This window comes from Lampris incognitus, chromosome 13 (genome assembly GCF_029633865.1).
Source record: "Lampris incognitus isolate fLamInc1 chromosome 13, fLamInc1.hap2, whole genome shotgun sequence".
In the NCBI taxonomy this organism is placed as follows: domain Eukaryota; kingdom Metazoa; phylum Chordata; class Actinopteri; order Lampriformes; family Lampridae; genus Lampris; species Lampris incognitus.
Genome location: NC_079223.1, coordinates 33267160 through 33280657, shown reverse-complemented (window position 1 = coordinate 33280657; position 13498 = coordinate 33267160). Strand labels below are relative to the sequence as shown.

General features: G+C 42.3%; 1 protein-coding gene across 6 annotated transcripts in view; it reads right to left on the bottom strand.

The window, feature by feature from the left end:
* The window catches only part of LOC130122649 (cGMP-dependent protein kinase 1), a 137056-nt gene that overhangs the window by 18955 nt on the left and 104603 nt on the right, over positions 1-13498 (bottom strand). For all 6 annotated transcript variants that reach the window (XR_008811254.1, XR_008811252.1, XR_008811253.1 and 3 more), the window contains exons 5-7: positions 11146-11209; positions 8464-8541; positions 6605-6699 (exon numbers count right to left, since the gene is read on the bottom strand). Coding sequence is in view for 2 of the 6 variants with exons in the window: in XM_056291605.1 (XP_056147580.1) it covers positions 6605-6699; positions 8464-8541; positions 11146-11209 (237 nt within the window). In the remaining 4 variants the exon portion in view is untranslated. The remainder of the gene's footprint in view (positions 1-6604; positions 6700-8463; positions 8542-11145; positions 11210-13498) is intronic.

Here is a 13498-nt window from a genome sequence, read left to right as displayed (position 1 = left end):
AAGCATTAGTCAAACATATCAGCCAACATCTGACCGTGTGTCATCAGAGCGTTTCCGGAAAAAATTATTCACATGGAAACACACAAAGCTCATTAATAACTAATCCGACTCAATTTAATCAATAGCACTGGCATAAAGGGAAAATGTCAGGCACCACACAGAATGGCAGTATCAATATTACTCTTTGTCATTAATGGCATCAAGTTCATCTTCCTCTGATGATGATGACTCTTCGGAGGAGCTGTCCCAATCACAGTCTTCCGAAACGGTATTCCAAGAATCCATGTGAATTCAGTACACACAGTTCCTGAGAGCGACTATCTAACTCCGTATGTAAAACAGCACCCTGTGCAGCTTTCCGCAATCTCTCCCAATTTCATCCACTACTCCAAACCAAGCAGACACCCTAACACTGACCAAAACGTGAGGAAAAATCAAAAAAGACGTAAGGCTCCCGGTCATAGTCGATACACAGATCTAACTTGGGTTGCAAAAGAAAAAAGAAAAAAAAACACCGTTTCTTTTTTTCCCCACTTCTTATCTTTATCCTAGCGGGGAGCGATGGAAGGATTAAACCAGACTCTGTTGGAAATACACAGAGACTTGATTCAGTTCAATGAGGTGCTGACAGTGACACTGACAGTCTCTGTCTGCGTCGAACCTGGAGTCAGACAAGTGGCAAACTATTTCACTAGGGCTGAGGTGATAATTCCTCCTGCTATCTAAACACCCTGTGCCTGCCCTCCTCCAAAGTCCTGCACACTCACATGCACTGCCTTTACCCCACTATAAAAGGTCACAGCTGCTAGGGGAACAACAGAGTTTGACAGGGGAGGAGAGGAGAGGAGAGGAGGAGTGGGAGAGGAGAGCCAGGCACTGGAGGTGCCCTCTGTATCCTTATGAAATCAACTCGTTTCATCGCAAGTAGATTATATACGATTAGGGCTGGGCAATAATTCAATATCGTCTTTCATCGTCTTGCAATGGGTACTGTGTCGGGATAAAAACCTGGATATTGCAATATTGGGACACGTTATTTTGCTGTCCAAATTAATGGTTACGAGAATCTAATACTGAAAATTTCTCTCAAGACGAAGTCTGAAATATCTGAGTATTAAAACTGGATTTGGTTTGATATCATGTGATAAACCTCAATTGGATTCTTAAACATGGTATCTTTGTATGTAAGCAGATATCCAAAGGAGTTGAATCAAGTGCGACTGGACTTGGTATATATCCGTGAAGACGTTTCGCCTCTCATCCAAGAGGCTTCAAAAGACTTCAGAAGCCTCTTGGATGAGAGGCGAAACGTCTTCACGGATATATACCAAGTCCAGTTGCACTTGATTCAACTCCTTTGGATAACCATGACCTGGATGAATGAGAACATTCACAGACACGTAAGCAGATATCATGATCTGTAGTGATACCGTGTAAAATTCCGTATGGTTATTTTCTTAATAATTCTTTTCATATCGCCCAACATACAATGTTTGACAGTAAACATAAAAGGTTATGACCACATATTCTACCCATAAAACAAAATATCAAAAAGCAGGAAAGTTGATTTCTAGGATGGGGGCGGGGGTGTTCAACGGCCTAGATCCCTATCCATGAATGGTACATTCCTGAGCGCTGTATCATAAACCTTTGCTAGTGTCAGCTGTGAATATGTGCTGGTGAAAATCCACCAAGCATAGCGCCATTTGTCAACAGCTACCGCTATTCTTATGCAGATACACCTGCCTTTGCAGAGTACCTTGCCAAGTTGATTCTGCTTATAGATGAATTGACTACAGTAACACTTTCTATGAAGCTTGCATCTATAACGCCCTATAGGCATCTATAACGCCCTATAAGTGTAGCTATAAGTCATTGCAAGATTCATTATAACCATGTATATGCCCTCACAACCCCTCATAACCACCTTTATGATACATAATGTCAAATTAAAACGGATTTATGCATTATAAATATGTCATCATTAGCCTGTTTATCTGTCAAATGTCATAATGCATCATAACCAACTTGTTTTGCTGAAGTTTTGTAGAGATGCAAAATGAGACTTCAGCGCTAATTCACAGTCTTCAGCCATAGCCGTTAGTCATTGTAATACACATTATAGGAAAGTATGGGCGTTATAGATACAATAGATGCTTATAGGGCGTTAAAGATGCTTATAGGGTGTTATAGATGCTTATAGGGCGTTATAGATGTAAGCTTCATAGAAAGTGTTACCTCGACTACTACTACAAGACAAACTGTGATACCAATAGTGTTAATTCTTATTTGCAACATTTTTTGTTGAAAACCTGATACTCGTGTTATATTTCCAAAACAGCAGCGAATGCATCTTTAGAAATGTTAACTGTTCTGCAAGGTTTGAGGGTCCCACTAACTTCCAATACAATATAAGAGCAGTTACATTCCAAGAGACAATCATTTTGTCAGGTTCCCTCCCCAAGTAACAGCCACCACAGCAAAACTCCTAACATGCAATAAAGGAATATACATAAATAAAGGAAAATATAGATGGGAATACTGGCCCAGATATGCTTGAGCTCAGAGCTCTTGAGCTTAGATCTCTTGAGCTCAGAGCTCTTGAGCTCAGAGCATGCACGTTGTCTTCTCATTAACAGGGAAGAGCCTTGAAACAAGTCTGCTTTGTGAGTTAATTTGCCTCCTAAACAGAACACAGTTTGTGTGCCATTTGCCAACCATACTGATCTAACAAAACAAAACAACACAACACATATAGTACAGTGCCGTTGGCTACATTGAAATGGTGGTTATGTAACCATGAATCATCCTTCAGGGATCACAAGGGTTTCATATTAGAGAGCATGTTACACCTGTTCTCTGCAGCTCCGCTGTAGCTGAGGAAAACAAATTTAGTGCTTTATGTCACTGATACTTGTGATGCCTTATGAGACATACGAGAGTTAAAACAATATCTGTCAATGTGATTCATTTGCAGATTGCTTAGCCTCAGCCATCCGCAAAGCCCAAAGATACCTCCATACACTGCACAACAAGTAATCCAACGGAGCGCTCGCTGTCCTATTCACACAAACACACACACACACACACACACACACACAAAGCGGCTGCACACTATGTCTGAAATGTCCGTTGGTGTTATACAGGACTGCGCCTGTGGTGTCCATTTCCATAAGATGGTTAAAATGAAACTGGTAATTGGACAGTGATCTGGTGTCCTGGTGAAGAGGTTATGAAAATAACTGGGAGGCTTGGGACTGGCAGTAGGTATGAGGTGGCAGCTAGGGGACAGGGACAGAGCCTTGAAGCTGGACCTGGATGAGTAAACACCAACTAACAGGCTGTTAGAGAATGAGACCAATGGAATTTGGTTGCTGGAGTAGTGCTAGGACATTAGGGTGGCTGTGAATTGTGCAGAATGAGCCAAGAAGCTGAGGCAGAGAGGCTGCACAGGGTGAGCGGGGGACAAGTCTGCAAAGCTAATGTCATAGATGTAATTGCTCTCGTCTGTCAGCAACATCACACTCTTCTTAACAAGCTCTCATCCTTCCCTAACCCTCCTATCACCTAAAAACAAATGGACACACCCCCCCACACACACACACACAGTGCACATCTCCCAAGAGAGGAGACGTCACACACATACGCATCATCAAAACCTAAAAAAAGCATGCACATATATAGACGTGTGTGTGCATGCATATACACAAAGTGCAAGGGAGCATAGCAGATGATGTCTGTAATGTTGATTGATCTACACCTCAAATGGGAGCTCACGCCTCACTATGACATGCAGAATGTGACATCAGATACTTTGCTGGTCAAGTTGAAACAGCTACTTTAATTGCTGATATCATGTCTTTTCATGGAAAAGCCACTCATCTGGATGAGAAAAATATACCATACATCCAGTGCTAAACATACTCCACACTGCTGCAAATGTGTCCACTTTAGCCAAAAATGCAATCTGATATCTCTGAGGCTGCTTCATTCACACACACACACACACACACACACACACACACACACACACACACACACACACACACACACACACACACACACACACACGTTTCTATTCTTAGGAGGACCCTCATTGACTACCACTTGCTCGCGCCCAACCCTAACCTTAAACGTCAGAACTGCATCCTCAACAACTCGATGCATGCTCAATAATGCCGGTGTAGAATCTCTGAAAGATAAACTGATTCAACTTTTTTACATCTTTAACCTTAACCCTTGCCAAACCTTACCCTAAAACCCTAGTCCGGGTTCTAAACCTAATCCTAAATTCAAACCGTTAATCCTAACATAGCCCCTCAAAGAAGTGAGGATCGGCCAGAACATCCTCACTCTTACAAATTAAAACATTTTCTGACAAATTGGTCCTCACAAAAATAGCTAAACAAGCACACACACACACACACACGTACCTTAAAAGGCAATCCCATACGGCTACCAGGAGAACAGATGTTGATTTGTAAATATGATGTTGCGCTGATCAAAGGCTGAGTCTTCAGGTGCACAGCGCAGCCTTTCAGAAGGGGCTATTGAGTTTCATGAGCAAGGGCACACACAGTTAACTTCTAATTAGAAGGCCGGGCTTGCAGCAGGGGCCTCTGATCAAAACCTGACGTGAAGATGGTCAGAGTCTATATTTAAATTTGAGGGACATGCTTGACCATCAAGGTAGAGTTGAATGGGCCGCCTCTCCTTCAAGAAATATGGAGACAAGGCACTCGTGACAATAGATGATAAAAAATGATCAAGGTGGACACTGAGCTGTGCTGAATCTTCTCTTTCATGGATATCTAAGAGACGTGCCTCTCATGGTTAAATTAAATGAGTGTTATTGTGAATACCTATTCAGAGCTGCACACTGCTATCCCTAGGTTATACATCTTAACCAGAACAGACAAATCATTATTATTCATCAAAGTGATATTCTCATCCTTTGATGAGTATAAATCAATTCAAACAGCCAATCCTGCCACTGACACAAATCGCTGAAAAGCTTTCATTTATAACTAACTCACATGAACTCGGTTCATCTCCAGAGCAGTCTGAGTTATGACTTTATGTCATGTTCTCATTCATAAGTGCTCTCCACACCTCATTTTCATTAAAGTAAAAGGTTTCAGTATCATTTGGAAAAACCTTCTTCTACTGGCAAGAGATCAAACTTCTCATGAGTCCAACATAGATTTAAATGGCCTGTAATCTTTATCCCCTAAATTCATTAATTTCAAACACATGAAGAGTGTAGACCATCTGTCCTTCCAGTGCTAGAACATTTTCCTTGCCAATGATAATACTAGCTGGCACATGAACATCATTTTATTTCAAATAAAAAAAATAATACAAGGCCCATGAGAAATACTGAATGATTTAGTCAGCATGTCACAGCTGATGGACACATGGATGAGCATATAACATTTTCTATACATGGTTTTGCTTTAGGTCAACTTCAAGATTACAGTCTGACAGCTAACTGGGAGGGGGGTCACACATACAGTGGCCACTAGATGGCAGCAGCTACATCTTTTCATTTTGACAAAATTGTACATGTAATCCGTGTGTGTGTGTGTATGTGTGTGTGTGTGTGAGGGAGAGGGAGAGGGAGAGGGAGAGGGAGAGGGAGAGAGAGAGAGAGAGAGAGAGAGAGAGAGAGAGAGAGAGAGAGAGAGAGAGGAGAGAGAGAGAGAGAGAGAGAGAGAGAGACAGCATGCATGTGTTCTGTTTCTGTCTGATCTCTCCACAGGTATGAAACGCTTGAGACGACACTATTTTCCTCCTCCTCTGCTCATAATAATGTATAGCCAGTGAAGGCACACAGTCAAGAAAATACAAGACAAACAGCATGATATAAATATCACTTTGGGGTATTGGGTCTTCGATGCCTATGAGCCGGAAAAGAATCCATCACACCGCTTTCTGCAATCACAATGACTTTTTAGGTCTGAGTATTTCAGCCCTAAGGTTACTTTGCAGTAGTGAACCTTCGTCTGTACTCTGAACTCTGTCGGTTTTCATCACCATTCACTGTTGTGCATACAGGGCTTGTAGTTTAAGATTTCTCTTAGCTGGTTTATTTTGTGGGTGTTTATCACTTGTTCATTTCCATCTCCATTAGCTGTTATGTTAGCAACCTCAGATCTGCCCACAGATCATACATAACGCTCATGAAACACAAGCGAACAGGATGAAGGGTGTTATCAAGCTGTTCTAGAAAACCGAGAGGGAGTCATAAGTTGAGACAGAGGAGAAATTAAACAGCTTAACAAATGTGATGGATATGCTATGCAGGGACAGTATATCTAACGCAATGAGACAAGCAATTCTTATCATCCAGCACCTTACCACACCTGTCAATATGAGTGAGTGAGGAGGAAAAAAATGGAGAAAGATAAGCAGTATTGAGGTGAAAGAAGAATGAAAAATAAGAAGAATAAATACGTGGGAAAGATGAGATGAGGGATTGGAAGGGGGAGGTATATTCAAGAGTGAAATAAAAGAGGGAAAAGAAAAAGTGAAAAAAAGTAAAAATGGAAGAGGGAGGGATAAGCTATGATCACAATGGGTAGGGGCAGTCTCAAAGTCCTACCCCTGCAGGGCTTTCTCTCCAAACCAGTCTCCTTTCCCCAGACTGCGTAAGTAAACCAGGTCTCCATTAGGCATGTCCTCCCTGGTCACCTTCACCTAGCGAGCGAGCGAGCGAGCGAGCGAGAGAGAGAGAGAGAGAGAGAGAGAGAGAGAGAGAGAGAGAGAGAGAGAGAGAGAGAGAGAGAGAGAGAGAGAGAGAGAGAGAGAGAGAGAGAGAGAGAGAGAGAGAGAGAGAGAGAGAGAGAGAGAGAGAGAGAGAGAGAGAGAGAGAGAGAGAGAGAGAGAGAGAGAGAGGGGACATTTTAGTGACGAGAATGGGGAGAAGACAAGAAGAACACAAAGAATGTAAGAAGTGAGGGAAGCAGGTGTAGAGGGATACAGAAAGAAAAGGAAACGTGAAGTCGGTGAGAGAATGGGGAAACACTTCACATGCGCACACATCGAACAGGACATATAAATCTCCCCCACTGCAACCTCTGCCTATGTGGCTGGCTAAACACAGTTTTTTTACAGACACAGGGGATCAGAGCTACCATGACAGACATCTCTGTGAATGGGAAGTCAATTATGTATGTGTGACTGACATCCCAGTGCATGAGTGATGAGGTGCAAGTGACCACTTCATTAGCCTGCAGACATCTGAGTGATGGTACTGAGCAATGCCATTAGACCTTACGAATCAGAGCAGTGGTGATTCAAGGGATTTCAGAGAGAGAGAGAGAGAGTGTGTGTGCGTGCGTGCGTGCGTGTGTGCGTGTGTGTGTGTATGGGGAGGAGGTCATTTTGCTTAATTAAGGATTTTGTTTTAATCCATTAGTCAGTTGAATCTGGGTATGGCAGCACATCCACCACATGTACATCCAAACACTAAATGTAAGAAACTGTAATATGTCATGTTTTAATGTTATCACAGGAGGACAGATGCGTGTGTGCATCAGGCCACATGTGCATGTGCATGTGCAATGTGCATGTGTATGTGTGTGTGTGTGTGTGTGTGTGTGTCTGGGGTTTTCAGTGGAATGTCCTCTAAACAAATTGGGATGTACCGGCCCTCTGTGTGCATTTGTGTGTTATGAAAGCGGGGGGGGGGGGGTGTAATGGATCACTTTCTCATTCTTAACCATAATAATATGCTGGTAATGTGAATGAGGAAATGAGGTTGCGACTTTGGCTGGGACTGCAGTGACATTATTTTTGGTCCACAGCACACATGTCTCCCACCTGTGCCTCTGGAACCTTTTACTAGGACTTGTTTTCCATTCCATGTCTTGCGTCACAGATGGTATAAACTATCTTTATATTGATGATGATGGACATGATGGTGAGAAAGAAGAAGACTGGGTGGGACACAGAGGTGTAAGTCAAGGAAAAGAAAGAGATAAAGGAGGTAGAAAACACGTTACAGAGGAGTAGATGTACTGTATGTAAGGGGGTAGGACAAGGGGAAGGGCAGGGGTAGGACCTATGACTACCAAACCGATCTTGGAGACACGATAGCCCACCAGACGTGTCAATCGCTCTATCTCACAAACAGTGCTGGGTGAGATTCTGCTCATTGTGACAGTGGTGTTGATGATGACAGGGGGAAAAGAAGGGTGGCATCATTCCACCGTTCAGACATTGCTTCTGCCCCTACACCTGATAATGACAGGGATGGTACTCTGTATTCTCTATTTTCTTTCCAAAGCTAAAGATGATAGATGCAAGTAAAGCTCCCGCAAAAAAATGAAAGAAAAAAATACCTATCGCCTACCTGTCTTGTCCCCCTCATCGTGTCTGTCAGCCCATATGTAATGTTGCCCAGTGTAATGATGGCAACAACGGTGATTATGTTTGAAGGAGGAGAGGTTTTGGGCTCACCTTTCCCTTACTGATGATAAAGAATGTGTCTCCCCTGGCTCCCTGTCTGATGATGTAATCTCCATCCTCGTAGTGTGTCTGCCAAGAGAAGAAAAGAGAGGAGAAGAGAGAAGAGAAGAGATTAGTCATCTAGGCACATCATGATTCTCTCCTTTATCACATAGCTGTGGGGGGTGAGACACTTCTGCTTGAGTGAAAAAGGGATTTCCCAGTACTCATTTACCCTCGAGGAGCACAGAGGCTTACATATATATAGCTATCAGTATAGCCAACTTGGCAGCAGATGAGTGCGTGATGCACGAAATAGGCTTGTACTGCTATGAATTAAAGTTTTTTTCCTACATCTATCTTAATATTCCGCTCCTCATTTGTTCAGCACTTTTATCAACACCATTGACAGTTTCCCAAAAAAAAAAACGCTCTCTTTATATATATATATGTGTGTGTGTGTGTGTGTGTGTGTGTGTGTGTGTGTGTGTGTGTGTGTGTGTGTATGTGTACATATATACACACACACATATATACATATACATATACACATCTATACATATACACAAAAACACACATATATATATATATATATACATACATACACACACACACACATACATATAGCGTTTTTTTCCAAAACCGTCAATGGTGTTGAGTGCTCGACTAATGAGGAGCGGAATACCTGTATCTGTGTTGATATATATATATAGAGCTCTGTGATGGCCTGGCGGCGTGTCCAGGGTGTCTCCCTGCCTGCCGCCCAATGACTGCTGGGATAGGTTCCAGCATCCCTGCGACCCTGAGAGCAGGATAAGCGGTTTGGATAATGGATGGATGGACGGATGGATGGATATATATATAATCCAGTGAGAGAAGGAAATTCTTTATGAAACAGTACAAGCCGGTTTCATGCCATTTGTGGAGCACTTTCCCTACCGATGAGCGTTTCTTTTAACAAAGTTATATATATATATATATATACATATATATATTTATATATATACATATATATGAAATTTTTCCAAGATAGATCGTAACAGGGTACACGATAGGGCTACACAATATATTGAAAATTTACCTTCACCGCGATATCAACATGCGCGATATACGTATCACAAAAGACTGCTTGAACTGCGATAAATGGTATATGCATGTGCCATGCATTCACACTCTGCATACTACTAGAGTTTGTGTTGACTTTGATGCCCCCTTCTGGAAAAAAGGTGGCCGATTCTGCCTCAGTAACAACAAAATATAATGTAAAAAATACAATTCTAACATTAGTTACTCACTTTGCAAAACGGATAAGACATCAGTTTTAAATCGAGACTGTTACGTAATCATTTATATTATAAACTCCTAGTAGCTGCTATTTTTAAATAGGCCTAGATGTTCTGTTAAAGTGATGAAGAAACTATTGCCATGCAACGAAGTTGGTGGTATTTGTTCATTGTCAATACAGCGGCTGTAGCCAGGTGCATTTTTTCAATAAAACCATGTTGCTGGAATGGAAATAATGCATTTCCTTTTTTTATTCAGTGTGCAAGGGCTGTTCATTGTCTGGGGTCTATGTTAGCTGGAAACCTAAAGCAGAAAGACATTAAAACCGTATACTTCAATATTTGTTTACTTATCGCGAGTCATATCGTCATCGCAGTATTCAACAACGTTATCGCATATCGCATGTTTTCCTAATATTGTGCTGCCCTAGTACAAGAGTAAATTACAGGTACTGCCATGAGACGAAATGAGGACAAAGCAATAGGTTGCTCAGTCATCACTGGGTCTTCATTAGAAATTCTGTTTTCTGACTGTAAGTACTACAAAAATACCACACAACATTAAGATAAAAGGATCAGAGGTGTTTTCACTTAATTACACAAGCACCCCCTCATTCACACACCTCACTCTCTCTCTCTCTCTCTCTCTCTCTCTCTCTCACACACACACACACACACACACACACACACACACACACACAACTACCACTCACCAAAGTACATACATTGACAAAGGGTTTTAGTAGAGTTCACCATACTGAAAGCCCTCAAGTCAGAGGCCTACATCAAGTCAGGCTAGTGAAAACATTAGAAGTCAGCTGCAAATGGGGTCAAAGTGCAAACCAAAGGCCCATCATCACTGTGGAATCCACACATTGGTTAGTAATTAAACTGCAAATGCTCCAATATTCATGATTCAATTTTCACTAGTAACAGGAGGCCAAAAAAACAAAATCTGTAAAACCACTGGTCAGTGCCATGATTTCTTCTATCTAGTTAATTACAATTTTCAAAAATAACATTATACGGCATAGTCCACCATGATGATGTGTGAGTCCAAGTTGTGATGTGCTGATCCCTTCAACAGTCTGAGGTCATTTTTGTGAGGTGCTCTGTTGTTATTATAATCACCAACCCTTTAGTGGAGTACCACTTAGTTTACCAGCCATAGCCTGCACTTTTGACCTAGAAACAGTTGCCCCGAAATCCCAAGCAATGACTTATTCATGTAAAAAATATACAACTAGGCCCCGAGCCAGCCTTCATTTAATTGTGTGGATACTTGTATTTTCTCCATTGCACAGTGAGGCCCACCAATTGAAAGAGAATAAATGTAGGCCCATGGAGATGTGCAGATTGGCCTTGTCAGGCAGCTTTGTGCTGCAGATGTCACTTAGATCAGGACACTTACCTCCTCAAGGACATCCGCTAGCTTGCTCAGAATATCCTCCTGCAGGCCATGGAATGTGGGTACGCTGCATTGACAAAAAGAGGAGAACAGTTGATTTGACTGCAAAAGAGGGGAAAAAAAGCTTCATACATGTCATTAACATGTCTTTATCACTTTCTTGTGGCTGCAAAATGGATAATCCAAGTGTCAACAAACCGTACAAACAGTACATATTATTTTTGGTACACCAGCCTACCCTGTAATCGACCCACTGATAAGAAATCCATGCAGTATTAATACATGCCCGGAGAGTTCTGCCCATGTCTTATCACTGTATAGCCAATGGTTACTATTTTTGTGTATAGCATTGGGCCAGTTCTCCAATTAAACTGCATGTGTCAAATTCGCAGGTTGAATGCTCAAAATGGGATTCTAATGTTTGTTCTTTTTGCTTTCCTGGCAGCCTTCATGGATGCTATCTGCTTGTTATCAAGTGTAGGCCTACTAAATAAAACTGGTCCAACATTTATCAAAGACAGGAAAAATAACCCCTGCTGAACAAAGAGCTTTATCTACCCATATCATCTCTCTCTCGCACTTTCACTCTCTCTCTCTCATTTTCCATGCCTTATTACTGTAATCTCAACCATCTTGCCCCTGCCCTCAGCTGTGGCCCTGGCCACAGCACTGTTACTCTTGTTGTTGTTGTTGTTGTTATCTAGCCAGCTAGCAAGCTAATGACTGATCAGATAAGCCTTTTTTTCTATGGGAAACATATGGAGCCATGGAGATGTGAAGCATTTAATGCTAACAAGAAGCCTTTGTTATGGAAAATGTCTGAACTCACAGCTTAATTGTATTAAAGATTAATAATCAATTATCTGATCATGTTGTTAGCATATTATGTTGTTCTGTGAGATTGAAGGAGGTGAGAGTAGGCAGGGATTTTCTGATTCAGTATTGGACATAGTGTTTGATTTCCAGTCTTCCAAGGGCATTCAAGTCAGCACACTAAATAAAACTTTACACTTTAACTACTACTACTACTACTTTCAGCTGCTCCCGTTAGGGGTCACCACAGCAGATCCTCCGTTTCCATTTCTTCCTGTCCTCTGCATCTTCCTCTGTCACACCAGCCACCTGCATGTCCTCTCTCACCATATCCATAAACTTCTTCTTTTCCTCTTCCCTGGCAGCTCCATATTCAGCATCCTTCTCCCAATATACCCAGCATCTCTCCTCCACACATGTCCAAACCATCTCAATCTTGCCTCTCTTGCTTTGTCTCCAAACCGTCCAACCTGAGCCATCCCTCTAATATACTTGTTCCTAATCCTGTACTTCTTCGTCACTCCCAATAAAAATCTCAGCATCTTCAACTCTGCCACCTCCAGCTCCGCCTCCTGTCTTTTCATCAGTGCCACTGTCTCCAAACCATACAACATAGCTGGTCTCACAAACATCTTGTAAACCTTCCCTTTAACTCCTGCTGGTAAAACTTTAAACTTCTAACAGTTCCCACCATGCTACCAAAGTCCCTTTAGCCAATAGTCAATAGTAAATACTGGGTTATCTTGTTCACACAAGACCTGGATCCACAACTTCCATACATGTTGTGGTCGCATTTTAACATCATTAAAAGTGGCCGTCTCAATATCTTTGTTGGATGGGATGTGATTTTTTTTTAGGCAATCCTTAACTTTATAGAATTTATTTTCTTTATCCAGTCATATTATGAAAACTTAATATGACTGGCTAGCTCATCAGTACTTTTGTATTACGTGATGTTTACAAATTACACCATACTAGTGCGCCTCTGATCAAAACCTGTGTAAACCCCTGTTTTCCCTTTTATACCAAAGCCGGGCAGTGTCAAACTTGTTTAAAACCCTGTTCATGACCAGGGTCGTGGACACAGGTCAGATGACCCTTGTTGACCTTTTCACTCCAACGGCAAACACAGGTTTTTCCGGATGTCCGGGTGGTGTGGCGGTCTACTCCGTTGCCTACCAACACGGGGATCACTGGGGTTCGAATCCGCTTGTTACCTCCAGCTTGGTCGGGCACCCCTACAGACACAATTGGCCGTGTCTGTGGGTGGGAAGCTGGATGTGGGTATGTGTCCTAGTCCCTGCACTAGCGCCTCCTCTGGTCTGTCAGGGCGCCTGTTCGGGGGGGGGGGGACTGGGGGGAATAGCGTGAACCTCCCATGTGCGAAACTCCTCACTGTCAGCTGAAAAGAAGTGGCTGGCGACTCCACATGTATTGGAGGAGGAATGTGGTAGTCTGCAGCCCTCCCCGGATCAGCAGAGGGGGTGGAGCAGCAACCGGGACAGATTGGAAGAGCGGGGTAATTGGCCGGATACAATTGGGG